The sequence below is a fragment of the Opisthocomus hoazin genome, chromosome 8, assembly GCF_030867145.1.
Source record: "Opisthocomus hoazin isolate bOpiHoa1 chromosome 8, bOpiHoa1.hap1, whole genome shotgun sequence".
In the NCBI taxonomy this organism is placed as follows: domain Eukaryota; kingdom Metazoa; phylum Chordata; class Aves; order Opisthocomiformes; family Opisthocomidae; genus Opisthocomus; species Opisthocomus hoazin.
The window spans coordinates 19,300,653-19,314,407 of NC_134421.1; the positions used below are offsets into that span (position 1 = coordinate 19,300,653).

Below are 13,755 nucleotides of genomic sequence, written 5' to 3' on the forward strand. Positions count from 1 at the left end.
TACTACTGACACAACTGCAATTAACTCCTGAATCGGGTTGTACAAACCTTTCTTTTGTGTCCAGAAATCATGAAAACAGAATTAGAAGTTTTCAAGTGTAATTTTAGGTAGCTAATAATTTTATCTCCTTAAAACAGATTCAGCCTCCAAACCTTTGAGTATTCAGCTAAGTCTGAGGCTTATAGCGAACTAAAGGTATTGTTTCACACATCTACCAGTCTGGGCGCTTAACATGAATTCTCTTTATTTAAAAATCTAAAAACCCACAAATCTGGATAGTTCCACCTAGAAATTGACATATTGTTAGAGGACTCACTGTTAAAATCGCTCAGACACTCACCACAAGCTCGTCAACAAAGACAACAAAGAGTTTTCTCGATCTCTTCTTTGCTGTATCATACTTACAACACTAATTCACTGGGGTTTTTTAACAGGGTGAAGATACCTGCATGAATAGCTAACTACTAGTATTAGGTCTTGTGCTCAGATTCAGTGTTCCAGACAAAACTTAGCATGTTTGAAATACTTCTTAATCTCTCTGAAGCAGCAGCTCATTTGGGAAAGACTTACTGCCAACACAACTGATCCCACTGCTCTTTAAACTAATGTGTCTACAAGATCCCAAGAGATTTTGCAGTGTTTCAAATGAGAATAGATTTATTTCTTGCATGTGGTAAGGGTTATTGCAGCATTTGGCTCTGTCAGCACAGAGGAGATAGCTAAAGGAATACTTCTGCTAAAATAGGCAAAGAATTCTTGAAGCTGAAAATGTGAAAAGTCCTCTTTTAAAAATATCTGCACCTTAAAAGCACTAACTTAATAGAATTTGAAATCAGATTTTCCGCAAGTTATCTGTCAACTGTTAGAATTAAAATTGTTTACCAATTTTTACATAAGGTAGCCTGTCCAAGATGCATCCAGTGATATCTAAGGCTTGTTACAAAGCAAACCTTTCAATAAGAGCACATAAAAGAAATAATTTTTTAATTATTATTAGTACTTCAGGATTTAAGTTTCTACTAGCGACCACTAAAGGTTGAAAGGGATGTCTAGGAACGTAAAAACAAGAATATAGCAGAACTACCATTAAAAAAAGTATATTATTTCTAATATAGCTACTGTTTTTATTTTCTGAGGTTCAGAATGCCTCTATCTTCTCCCAAGGCCAGCAAAGAACTCCCCCCTTTCCACCTACATGCTAGTTTTAGACAAATCACAAGGAAACCAGTATTTTGATACACTGAACATTTATTGTCTTTCACAAGACAAAATGAAGTTTCCCCAGCCGACAAAAAGCCATCAATATGACTGTAAAGGGGACAGGGTGCAAAATTCCAGTGTACAGTACACGCAATGCATTACCTCCCTGACTACCCTGGAAGAAAGATGATTGATCGATCTCACTGCAACTAAAAATCGGGATTATAAAATATTTACAGAAAAGAACAGTAGAGAAAATAAAAACCGGACAATCATATGTGTATGAAATGCTGCTAACACTTTTCTGGCTCCTTAAAAACCTGTTCCACTACCCTCACCAGAGCATTCAGGATGTGCAAGGATTCAGGCAGAGCATAGTCATCTCCCGCTCCCACACCCCCCTCCCCAGAGTACCACTATCTCCCTCCAAAGAAGTGGGAGCACTCAATGGAAGCAGCACTGCTTTCTTTACTGTAATTTAATTCCACCAAGTGGACATGCTAGCTCTGAAAGCAGGTCCCCAGCCACACCTCATCTGCAGTGGTCTCTTCAGAGCATACTGGCAAGTTAACCTGTGGGTAGGGAACTATTCCCTGTCATGCGAGTCCTTTCGTTGCTTGCAGGAGGACCTTTCCTTCTCCTCCCTCCACAGTGGTCTGATCTGTGTTCAGAGGGGCAGCAAAGCTGACTAGGACGATGACAGGTCACAGGAGACCTTCCATTTCCTTCATGAAGGCTTCATACACATCATCTTTTGTCTGTACAGAGATGGGGGCAGATGACCCAGCCTTAGGGGCAGCTTTGGTTAATGGGAGAGCAGGCTCATCATCCTGTTTTCTCTGGGAGGCAGCTGAAGCCCCTTTATTCTCCCGGCGCACGCGCAAGGCAGTGGGCACAAAGCGAGTGATCTCTGCCTTGGGGTTAGTGATCTGTGGCTTGGCACTGATAGTGGCCGTAGCTTTCTTCTCAATGGTGGCCGCACTGGTGTCATCCGCCTTGGGGCGCTGGATCAAGCTGGGTGGGGCACTCAGTACCCCAGGATTTGGAATTGGAGCTGGTGGGAAAAGCCCAGGTGGGGCAGGTCCTAATGGAGGCACCAGAGGTGGCCGTAACATGCCTGGGCGAGGAGGAGGGATACCTGTAAGAAGAGCAAAAAAGCATGAACTGACTCCACGTCTCGGAGTCTTATCATCTTTGGTCAAAAACGTGCACAAGCTCAGAAAGCCAAGAAGGAAAAAACAACACAAAAACCTCAAGAAGATGCAGCAGAACTGGCTTAAAAAAAAAAAAAAAAAAGTTTTCAACGCTGCACCAAATACTGGTTTGAAAATGCTACTGCTCCTCAGAATCTGAAAGCAACGGGAGTCTGTGTATTGATACCTTTCAAATTTTAAAGTTATGATCTAAAAATAAAGCTTCTTGATGATCCATCCCACTGGAATTTCAGAGTCATCAGAAGTGTCTGACCAGGCAGAAGAAATAAATATCCCTATCTCCAACTCATTAAGTGGAGCAGCATCATAGCATACTCGGGTTATTCAGAAACAGTCCAGCAGAAGTTTAAACTCTGAAATTCCCTTTTTGAGGACTGATTTCTTGCTTCCAAACTACACACAGCAGTATGGAATTACTTGTTATTACACAGAATGAAATACAGCACAATGCAGCCACCCAGACAGGAACATAGGCAAACTAGTAACCGCTCACACTTTCTGGCTTGGTCATCATAGTAAAAACTGGGAAAATAAAGCAGGGAGAGAGTTGGTGCTGAAGCAAACAGAACATTTTACCTGGTGGGGCAGGAGGTGGCAGGCGAGGAGGAGGTCCCCGTGGAGGAGGACCTGGGGGCAGACCTGGTGGGGGGCCTGGGGGAGGGCCAGGTGGTCGCCCAGGCGGAGGGCCTGGTGGTAGAAGTCGAGGTAAAGGCCCACGCAGTCCTGGTAAACCAGGAGGTCTCAGGAACGGAGGAGCTCCTGAAAGCATGCACACAAATGAAGAGAAACTTAGTTCATGGTTAAGAAAACCCAGAACTATCCCATCAGCTAATACTAAATATCTTCAACAGGAAGATGAAAGCTGTTCTAATGCTAGCCAGCTGCCAGATTAAACAGATCTTCTAAACAAAAATCAGAGGCGGCAGTTTTTAGACTTAGAAGAAAGTTTGTTCACAACACTGAAGTATCTTCTCTCACTTGTAAAAAGGGCTCTTCCCCATGTAATGAAACAACAGCAGAGAATAGCTACTAAGCTGAGGCTGCCAGAATTTACACACCTAAGAGTGAAAGAATTTTTCAGTGTGGCATTTATTTCCCTTCTGGCCTGAGGGGTATATTTTTCTCTATTGAAAGAAGGTTTTATTGAGGTTCCCCCTCTAGAGGATATCAGAAATAAAACTGTGGGGAAGACACTGGCAAGAACTTTGCTCTCCGCCTGCTCCCTTTGGAAAAAAAGTATTTAAAAATCACATTGTTACTGAACCCATATAGAATAAAATACATTAAAATCATCGTACATACTGCTCCTTGCTACAGTCCAACTATTGATCCTTGCAGTGGAAATATAAGAACCCAAGAGACAGATTTATACACTTTTTTCGTTACAGAACAGCTTGTTACTGTTATCCAGTTCAGCTATATGGTAACTCCATTAACTTACAGAAAATAAACTGCTGTCTTCCTCTTAAAGACAAAAAAAAAAAAATATGAAGTGTTTGCCCTCAAAAAAAATGTGTTACTGATTGGCCCTATTGCTAGTAGTCTCCAAGCACTCTAATATTGCCATAAATTCAAATTAAGTACTTATTTCAACTGAGAAAAGTTTTCTTCCCTAACATGACTGAAATACTTTCTGGTGGTAGAACAGCAGAGGCCTTCACACCACAGAGCTTGTTAAAGTACCTCATCTGCAACATTCTGCAACTTCAAAGCTCCCAAACTGATACACGGTCTGTAGTACTGAGAGCCTGCATCCTTCAAACCAGAGTAAAGCTAGTATTACCTGGTGGAGGCCCAGGAGGAAGGCCAGTGGGTGGGCCTGGGGGCCTCAGGGGAGGGGCTGGAGGTGGTCCTAGAGGAGGCGGCCCAGGCATGGGAGGTGCCTGTATCTGAGCAGGAGGAACAGGCTGTGGAGGCGGTTGCTGCTGCTGTGTCTGGGAAGTTGCAGTAGATGATCCAGTCTCTGCAAGAGGTTCCTCACTGAGTTGTTGTTGCTGTTGTTGTTGTTGTGATGTCTCTTCAGATTCCGAGTCCTCTTCCTCCTCCTCCTCCTCTTCTGAATATTCTTCCACTTCTCTCCCTTCTTCAGGAATTTCCTGACCTGGAAGTGGAGACATACTCACAAAATCAGCCCACAAGTAATATCTATGCGAGTATCACAGAAACTTGAACACATAAAATAAAAAGAAAAAAAAGAAAGATAAACCTTACTTCAAAGGAAGGAAAACTGATGACATTTTATTGTTAAGCAGAAAATAACAATTAAAAAAAAAAAAAAAAACACACCACACAGTTCTAGATAGAGCTCTGCCACCAAGACCTATGTGTTCCTGTGGGAGCTGAAACTTCTATGACCAACCTTAACTGCAGCTATCTGATCTATGGTTTGTGTGAGTTTGTGGGGAGGGTGGGGGAACAGGGACAGTGGGATAAAGACACGACCTCATAATAAACATAATCCCCATGGTCCAAGAAACTCCAGTGCATTTAAAAGATACCGGGGTGTCTTTCTAAAACAAAATCACATACATCTTCACTCTATTGGTTAACTTCTTTCTGCAAAAGGATATTTTTAGGGAGTACAAATCCTTACAGGTTATAAGCTGAGCCCGTAGAGTATCTCACCCTTTCTTTTTCATTAAGAGGTTCACATTTCATTTGAGCAACTGTTTAAAAGCTAAGCAAGATAAAATGTGAAGAAAAAAAAAAATCCCAGTACATCAAAAAACCCTTTAAGTTGCTCCTGTAACTTCAACTCTGCTATGCAAAACACACACTACTAGATTAAAAGTAATTAAAATAACATGCAACAAACACCTAACCACAGCTTATACTCTTAGCAGATCTTGCATTATGACAGTAAAATATATAGCCTATAAAAAAAACCTATGCAAACGAAGGGAGCTTACCAGAGAAACCTTAACTGGAATCCTAATGGCATATCTCCACTTAATACATCCATTTCACTCACCTGCCATTCGTAACATCATGGCCTGGAGTGGAGTCAGTTCTTTCATGTTCTTTTTCTTTTTTCGTGACTTCCCAGGCATGTCTGCAAACCGTACGCTATGACCTGGAGAAAGCAAAGCATGGGCAAGGATGGCAGGATGTGGGAAGAAAATAACAAAAAAAATCAGAAATATTTAAGTCTTCTACCTGGTATTGGTAATGTAACATTCTAACACAGTGATGCTTCTTACCCAAGAGTTAACATTAGTGTTACTGATTATCTGAAGTTTCGCTAACCTAACATTCTCTATCAATTGGTCTCCCCCAGGCAATGAAGAAAAAAAACGTGTTATCCACAACCATTAGTAGTATGAAATTTAGCTGTCTTAGTTGTTCTAGTCACTGAAGAGTGAGTATATTTTACACTGAAGCTTAATTTTTGCAGGGTAGCCTGCCAATTCAATGTTTCAGGTGAAAAACGGCTTGTGATCTTACTAAGCTAACTCAACTGTTAAGAACACAGGTTCATCTGAAAAGATGCTTCACTTGTAAATAGTTTCGTTCTGATTCATTTACTAATAAAAATACTTCAGCTGGAATTTAGATGATTTAGAACAGAGTTGGCTAAAACTACTTTTCCCCCCAGTCAGGAAAACAGATGCAAACTCTGCTAAGTAGTGTTTCTCTTTCAAAAGAACAAACGCCAGCCTATAGCTTCCCATCATACCTGATTTCTTTTCTTCACCACCTTCCCTCTCTTTGTCATTATCACGATGCAGGAAGTCCTCTCCTTCACTATCTGCATCTGACCTATCACTGTCACTGTCATCACTACTCTCATCATGCTTGTCTTGATCCATGTCCTCAGGATAACCTTCATCTTCACTGGTACTGGACATATCGTCATCATGCCCTCGCTGTCCTGCAGGAAGCAAAGTATTAGGAAATACATAAATTCCAAATACAAAATATTCTCTCTTTCACACCAGTGTATGTCTACAGTTAGAAAAATCCCCCTAGTAACAGCCTGGACATATTGTCAACCCTTAACTGTTTAGCAGATATTCCTAAAGAGTATTTTGGCGTCTATTCATAAGATCTCCTATTAACCAGCTGGTTAATTTGTACAGCAAACAAGTGAAAGCAACTCCTATCTGCAACTCATTCGTTCATTTCTATTCAGCAATAACACATCACTGAAATACTTTGATTCTTTCTGGTATGCAATGAAGTTGATCTACCCATACACAAAAGTTTCTAGGGATGATACAGTGACTGTGAAAAGGAGGACCTCAGTTCTCCTAGCAAATGCAAACCAAGGGGTAGGGTTTTTGGGTTTTGTGTTTTGGGTTTGTTTTTGTTTTTTTTAAAATGAAGAGTTCTCTGAGAATGGTTAGGGTTTTCTAAGGGATAATATGTACAATGTTTCAGCATTGTTACAACTACGTAGGAAAATATCCAATCTGTGCAACATAATGAAAAACATAAATATCTGAAAGCTGTAATTAGAAGTTTCAACATTTAAAAATATAGCTGATAACAAAATTGCAGCTATTATGAAATGTACCAGAATGACCCCAGAGGTGCAATCACATAGAAACAGTCCGTCAAGTAGTATTAAGATCCATATTGCCCAGAGAGCACCCTGTCTAGGGCACACTATGTTCACAGCAGTACTATCTATGGCAAAACAGAGGTGCCAAGCAAAACCCCAGAGAGAAATAGTAAAGTCCTTACCTGCTTCTGAACTGTAAGAAATCTCCTCTTCTCGCCTTCGAGGAACCATCTCCAAGGTGAAACCCACTTTACGACCATACATCTGTAGGACTTGAGGTGGGGGTGGCCCTGGAGGAGGTCCAGGGGGTTTCCTGCCTGGAGGTAAACGTGGAACGCCAAGCCCAGGAGGAGCAAGTACAGAAATGGACCGAACTGGTGGTCTGGAAATAAGCAAGGAAATGAGAAATGTAGGTACACAAACAAATGAAAGCACACATGCACTTAATAGAATTCTTTAGCCTTCTGACATCATTGCTTACACAGCAGCCTTCTATATAATAACCATAAAGTATCTGTTTGTCCCAAAGAGTTTACAACCTCATACAAAGGCATGACTTCTGAAGATCAGACAAAAGCCAGCTGCTCAGAAGGCAACTGAAGACGGGGTGGGGGGGGGGCTGGAAGCAGGTGTTGAATCCCACCACAGAAGCAGAATGAAGTAACCACAAAGCTGGTGAAAACAAAAGGCTATTCAGAAAGAGAAAGAACCAGTACTAGAATGAGAAACCTGATAAACAAGTAAACAAAGAGTTTAGATATACTAGCAAGACAAAAGAACACATATAAGGCAATTTAAGGGGCCTTTATGTTCACACTGGCAGGGCTTTAAGTTTTACTGATACGCAGAAAGCCAAATGCTAGAAGACATAATGTACTACTGAAAGCAATTTAAACAAAAAATCTGTAATAGTAGGGAAACATTACAAAGGGCTTTGTTTAAAAGAAAGCACAATTCACTTGCACAGAATTCCTGATTTCTGTTAGTCAATATTATCTCTGTTTCTACCCCTAGTTCCTCCCCAGTAATAAGAGTGCTCCTTGTTTTACTTCTCCTCCCAAGTTTCTTTTTCTGCTTACCCATAGGCCGATGTCTTCTTGAGGATAGAAGGTGGTTGGGCCCCTGGAAGGGGAATGTCCTGTATGAGGATGTTGGAGGGAGCATGCGGCATATCTGGTAAGGGGATACTTTCCACTTCAACATGCTGAGCATTCTGGCGGAGGGGAAAGAAAAAGGTGAGAATAGGTTACTCCCACAGAAGCTACAGCACAACCTCACTACCTTTGACAGTATAGAACACACAGGACCTGCCATCAATTCTCAAAGGTGTCCGTTCTGAGGGCATGTTACCTTCCAGCTGTCCGTGAAAAAGTCCACAGTAAAAGCTTTCAACATAAAGCAAAGCACATGCAGTGCACCCATAAAAGGCTTTAGTATTTCAGTCAAAACACTGTTGGTTTTCATCTCCTTTTAGACCTCAAGTCCCCAAAGCAAAGAGGATGCAGACAAGCATGCCTGTATTTAAGTATACAGAAGGCATAAATCAGAGGCTCCTGCATATTCCAAAGAAAAAAAAAAAATTACAGATACTTGCACTTCAGCAACATTATGTTCTCCAATATGGTAGTGAAGAATGTCAGAGAAAGCTTTTTAAAGGAATGCCAAAAGATTCTCATTATTTCCAGCAACAGATGTAGCAGAAATTCACAGAAATATCAACTGCACACTCACAGACTCTCTCCAATACAGAAAAAAAATTTGCATATTGTTGACTTGCAACATAAATCTCCCTTTCCCCTGTAATTTCATGTTGAATGAAATCAGTGTATCAGAGACAAATACAGATTTGAGAACCCCAATGCTGTCCTCACTGAAATACTGTAACTGGAGATGCTATGCAAGTTAATACAAGTAGTTAATATGGGCCACATAACATATACATTGATCTCTACTTATAATGTTCCCTTCCTTCGTAACCATCACACCTAACGAGCAGGCAAATAGTACACACTACTACAGTTAGAAACCTGAAATATAATAAGCATTACCTTGACAGCATCAAAATACTGGCTGAGTTGTGATCTCTTCTGCTCATACTCCACTTCCAACTTCCGCAGTTCTTTATAGATGTCAGGATTCTCCTTCTCGTAGAGGCGCAAGATGCGTTCAAAGGTCTCACGGAGTTTTTTGCGTTTATCCTTTAGCACTTTTTCATTAAGTTGTGGCTGCTGCACTGGGTTAAACTCTAATCCAAGACAGCAAAAAACAACCCAAAAATTCTTAAGTTACTCTACTCCACAACTGTGAGGAATGAAACAATTTCAAAGCAAACAACTTCCAAGCCCTATTTTCAGGAAGTCTTCAGCCTTACGACAATGCCCTCCTTCAACTTTAAGTCGCTATGACACACACTACGCATTCCTTGTATCAGCCATCTTCCTGGGGGAGAAAAAAAGTAATCTTTGATAGCACCACACCAAATCATAATCAATCCCCAATTATTCACAGGATCTTCGCTTCTAACAGGAAAGAAAAAAGGTGACTTCACTTTCGCCTCTCAGTCGTCCCTCGAAATGACCTTATGCGTCTACACAAACTAGAGTCCAACAGCTGGTACCTCTCACTCACCCATCTCATCCAATTTTTCCATGTCCCGAATAATCTGCTTTGGGTCTTTCATCTTCAGTACGGCGGCTCGTACCATCATTCGTTGCTTTTTGTTCTAAAATCAGAGATCAATGAGATCAGAAAAATGTCACATGAGAAAGAGATAGAACCTTTGTACCAAATACCCTCCTCCCAATATTCTCAGTCTGCAGAAACAAAACACACCTCAAAATGGCCTGCAAACATTAACAATGGCACACATCAGCAGCAAAGGTAATTAAAACTTCTGGGAATTTTAATTCCACTATCTTGCTATTTACAAAAGTTTCTATAATTCATTCACTCCAATTAAACACATACAATCACCACGACAAATCAACTGACAAAACATCTACAATAAAACATGCTAAAAAGTAAGTTTATTTGTGGTTTGGTTGGTTTTTTTGCTTTGTTATGTTTTTTTTTTTAATTCCTAAGTACTTACAACAATGTTTGAAAAAGCTTTAATCATCACAAGTTAATAAATAGTAGATGATGAGATCTGATCGCTCAAAACAAGATTTCTATGTTTTCTTAAACCTCTTGTTTGGACATTATTTTCCAAAGTGAATCTTAGGATATCAACCAAAACATCTGTAGCCTATTCATCAGCCATGGCCCATTACAATCACAAACACAGTACATAGTACAGTGAATGCCAAGTAAACATTCCTGATCTCTTTATTTACCTTCTTTAGTTCCCTTTTCCGAGCTTCCTTCCCTAGAGAGGAGGGGAAAAGAAAAAGAAAATAAAAGCTTCAGAGAGAATCAAATCCATGAAGAATCTCTCCTTCATCAAGGCCAGTGCTGTTTCTCAACAGTCGGCTCATTTTACAAAGACTGTAACTTATCTTCCCAGAGAGGGAGAAATACAGCATGAAATAGATTTCCTTTTCACATGTGTTACAGTAAGAAAAGAAGATATAGCAGTCTTTCTGTCTGCAGAAGCAAGGGTGTTTCCAGACAAAAAAGAACAATAGGGACTAAAAATTATAGTGATGTGTGCAGTCACATAAGGATTGCTGCCTAGAACCTGAAATAGAGCTGACAACAGACAATGCACTTTAAAAATAAGCAGGCTTTGAGTATGCATATGAAATAAAGCACATTCACTGTGGAATTCTGGATTTTCTTTATCTGCTTAGCACTGATAACATCTGGCACATTAACAACAGGAAAAAACCAGCATGCAAGCAAACAGCCTTCTCAGGAAGTTTTTACACCAGCCAAAACAGAGGTAGTATTTTTCAAGTTAGGGAAACTCAGTTCTGATTCACAAGTGAGAATCTTATCCTCAGAGAAAGCTTTTTTTATCTGCTTCCCTAGGACACCCTCCATTCCCATCTGCTTGGCTTTTATGGATACTTACGGGCCTGATCCGTGGGATTCATAAACTTCCCACTCTTGGTGGACGATGTAGATCTCCGCCCCATTTTGACTTTTTTTTCTTCTGCCTCAAAAAAAAAAAATTAAAAAAAAGAGGGAGAGACCTGGAAAAGATGACATGGTTTCAGGTACTATGCACCAATACCTCCGGTATGCTTATTTCTCCTCTCTATATCAGCAGAGATGCTCCCTCAAAAACCTCAAATATTTGTGAGGTCCTCAAACCCTACTACACACTCAGACATTCACATCAAAATCACCCTACTTAAATAAACAGTAGGACTTGGTTAAAGTACCTACTTACTACTACTTTACTAAGTATCTACCGTAAACTAATCAACCAGTTCATTATACACTCCAAGATTAAAGCCCAGAAGCTTCTTGCTTACACTACAAAGGGGCACATGGGAGGGAGAAATACACTTTCTGTTTTACTAAGAGCGTATCACAGTCCTTCTAGCTTTTCATTTACTCTCATAAGAGCTCTTCAATTTTTACCTTTCCATTCATCTAATTTTAAAATGATTCCCAAAAATTTCCTCCTTTCCTCAGCCTGACTTCCTCAGCCCAGCACCCACTCTACCCATAAGCAAATGTTCTGCACACACACCTGTGTCATCTTCTTCTCCCCATAGACCACTGTTACACCACTGCCCTTATGCTCTCTGCCTCCATCAGTATTATTTTAAGCTGTGTTATGACAACCAGAGAAGAAAAAATTTTTCTGGAAAGAATTATTTCTTGTCTTTAGACATTTCTTCAACATGCAGATGATTACAGAAGTGTCCAAACTACAGCCAGGGATGTTGCCTCTCTCACAGTTCTGATCTCCCTCCACATCCAGCCCTACTTCCCTGCCAAAACACCACCACGGTGTGGAAAAATAAAAACAAAAACAATTGAACAACCCACAATATCCAACAGTTTCCACCCCAAAATCCAAAACACAATCTGAAATCTGGGAGTTGATGGGATGCAGATTTTTAGTCACCACACTGCATCCAAATAGACTGCAACCAAAGTAAAAGCATTCACAAGTTCAGTCTGAAATTCTTGGCAGCCTCACTGTAGTTGCTATTTGCATCCTGCTTCCCTAATTACAGAAGATGCTACTTTCAAACCACTAAATGACATGGCCCCCCTCTTACCCCCTAAAAAGAACTTTAAGCACAGTGCCTCATTCAGTGCTTCAAGGCCTTGCAGAAGGCGTTCCCGGCAGGCTCCAAGAACTGACCTCCTTCAATGTGCTGACCAGCAAAGATCTACCGACCGCTGCTCGCGGCTCATCCTGCCAGGTTACGCTCACAGCTGGCCTGCTGTTTGCAAGAGCACCCCATGGTTTGTGAGCACCAATAACACGCTTACTACTTATAAGATTACACTGATTTTTTGCGAGACACTATCATTTTTTTAGGTGGGAAGCTCCCCAGACAGAGCTAGGAGTTACATTTGCACCCCGCATTTCCCAGGTTCCTAACATTTAAAGTGTAAAGGGAAAGAGAACAAGTTTCCGAACCCTCGATCCCAAACCCTTTCAGGACACAAAGCAAAGAGCTTCCACGCAACAAGTTAACAGCCGATGGGGAAAAAAAAAAACAAACAACCCCTGAATTCATGATTTTTTTTTGGCCACCGGGGAACGCGGCAAAAAGCCTCCCAGGAGGCACACGACAGCCCCCCCTCCTCCCCCAACGGAGGGAGGAAGAGCAGGCGGCAGCGCAAACCGTCTCCTCTCCTCCCTTCCCCTTCCCCTGGCCCGGCCCGTCCCGCTCCTCTCCTCTCACCCCTCCGCCCGGCCGGGGCGGCCCGGCTCCCTCCTGCTGCAGCGGCCTCTACAACCCCCGCGCTCCTCGCCGCCGCGGCCCCACCGCCATCTTGAACCGGGACCGAGTGGCGCGCCGCCGTAAAGCGCAGCTGCCGCGCCGCGCAGAACCGCGCTCCGGAAGTGGGCGGCTTTAGCGCGCCAGCTCCAACTCTATGATTCCGGTGCTCTTTTCTCCCCCGCGCGGAGGCTCCTCTATGGTTGGGCCGGGGGTGGGGCCGGGAGGCGGGGAGGGGGCGTGGCTGGAGGACTCGCTGGGCGCGGCCGTTGGCCCGCGCCGTCCTCTGAGGCGGCCGCCATGTTGTACGGCTTTAGTTCTTTGTCCGCAGCAACACGGGGAGCAGACGGCCAGTGTTTGCGGGGTTCTGGTGGGGACGCGGTGGCCACGCACAGCCCTGTCACGTACGGCGTCGCTGGAGAGGGGGGAAGCTGGGGCCGTGCAGCTGGGCCGCTCCTCCTCGCAGCGCTTGTGGGCTGCCGCCATGACAGCGCCGAGCTGGGGGGTGCTGCCGCAGCCCTAACGGCTTTCTCCCAGCAGCGTCTGCTGGCTGGCGTGGAGGACAGCAGTCCCCTCGCACTTCTGTGCGGTACTTCTGTCCTGCTCCTGCGAGAGAAGCGTCAGCAGACGGGTTGGCCCCAGGCTGGTCGTTGCCATCTTTGAATGGCCGAGCGTAAGGCCGGTCAGAGGCCTAGAGAGAGCAGGAATTCCTCCTCGTGTTGTGGGACGGTTTCACGCACCAAGCAGAAGCAGAGCTAAGCTGTTGCTGCTCCGCTGGGTGCTCTCCCTTGCATCTAGCCGGTTGGGTGCATGTCGCGCTCAGTTCAAGAACAAACAACTAACGACAAGAAATACACAACTGTTGGTAATGCGAGCAAACTCAATCAATTTTCTTATTGCTAGAGCTGGAGGAAAGAGTTTGGGAAGGTCCCAAGCTGATGGGCAGGTTTTTGCCTCAAAACCACGCTGTTACGGGTTGTTACGG

At 42.9% G+C, this 13,755-nt stretch overlaps 1 protein-coding gene across 2 annotated transcripts; it reads right to left on the minus strand.

The window, feature by feature from the left end:
- Positions 1–1,236: 1,236 nt before the first annotated feature.
- WBP11 (WW domain binding protein 11) lies at positions 1,237–12,900 on the minus strand. Of its 2 annotated transcripts, none has more exons than XM_075428883.1 (12): positions 12,735–12,900; positions 10,934–11,014; positions 10,254–10,285; positions 9,547–9,640; positions 8,967–9,163; positions 7,998–8,131; positions 7,101–7,300; positions 6,091–6,285; positions 5,386–5,487; positions 4,198–4,515; positions 2,991–3,173; positions 1,237–2,338 (listed from the first exon to the last, which is right to left on the minus strand). In XM_075428883.1, the coding sequence occupies exons 2-12, from the start codon at positions 10,995–10,997 to the stop codon at positions 1,905–1,907; spliced, it is 1,953 nt and encodes a 650-aa protein (XP_075284998.1). In that variant the 5' UTR covers positions 10,998–11,014; positions 12,735–12,900; the 3' UTR covers positions 1,237–1,904. The 2 variants fall into 2 exon arrangements, with proteins under 2 accessions (XP_075284998.1, XP_075284997.1); XM_075428882.1 differs by having other exon boundaries at positions 10,934–11,054.
- Between the last annotated feature and the right edge of the window lie 855 nt (positions 12,901–13,755).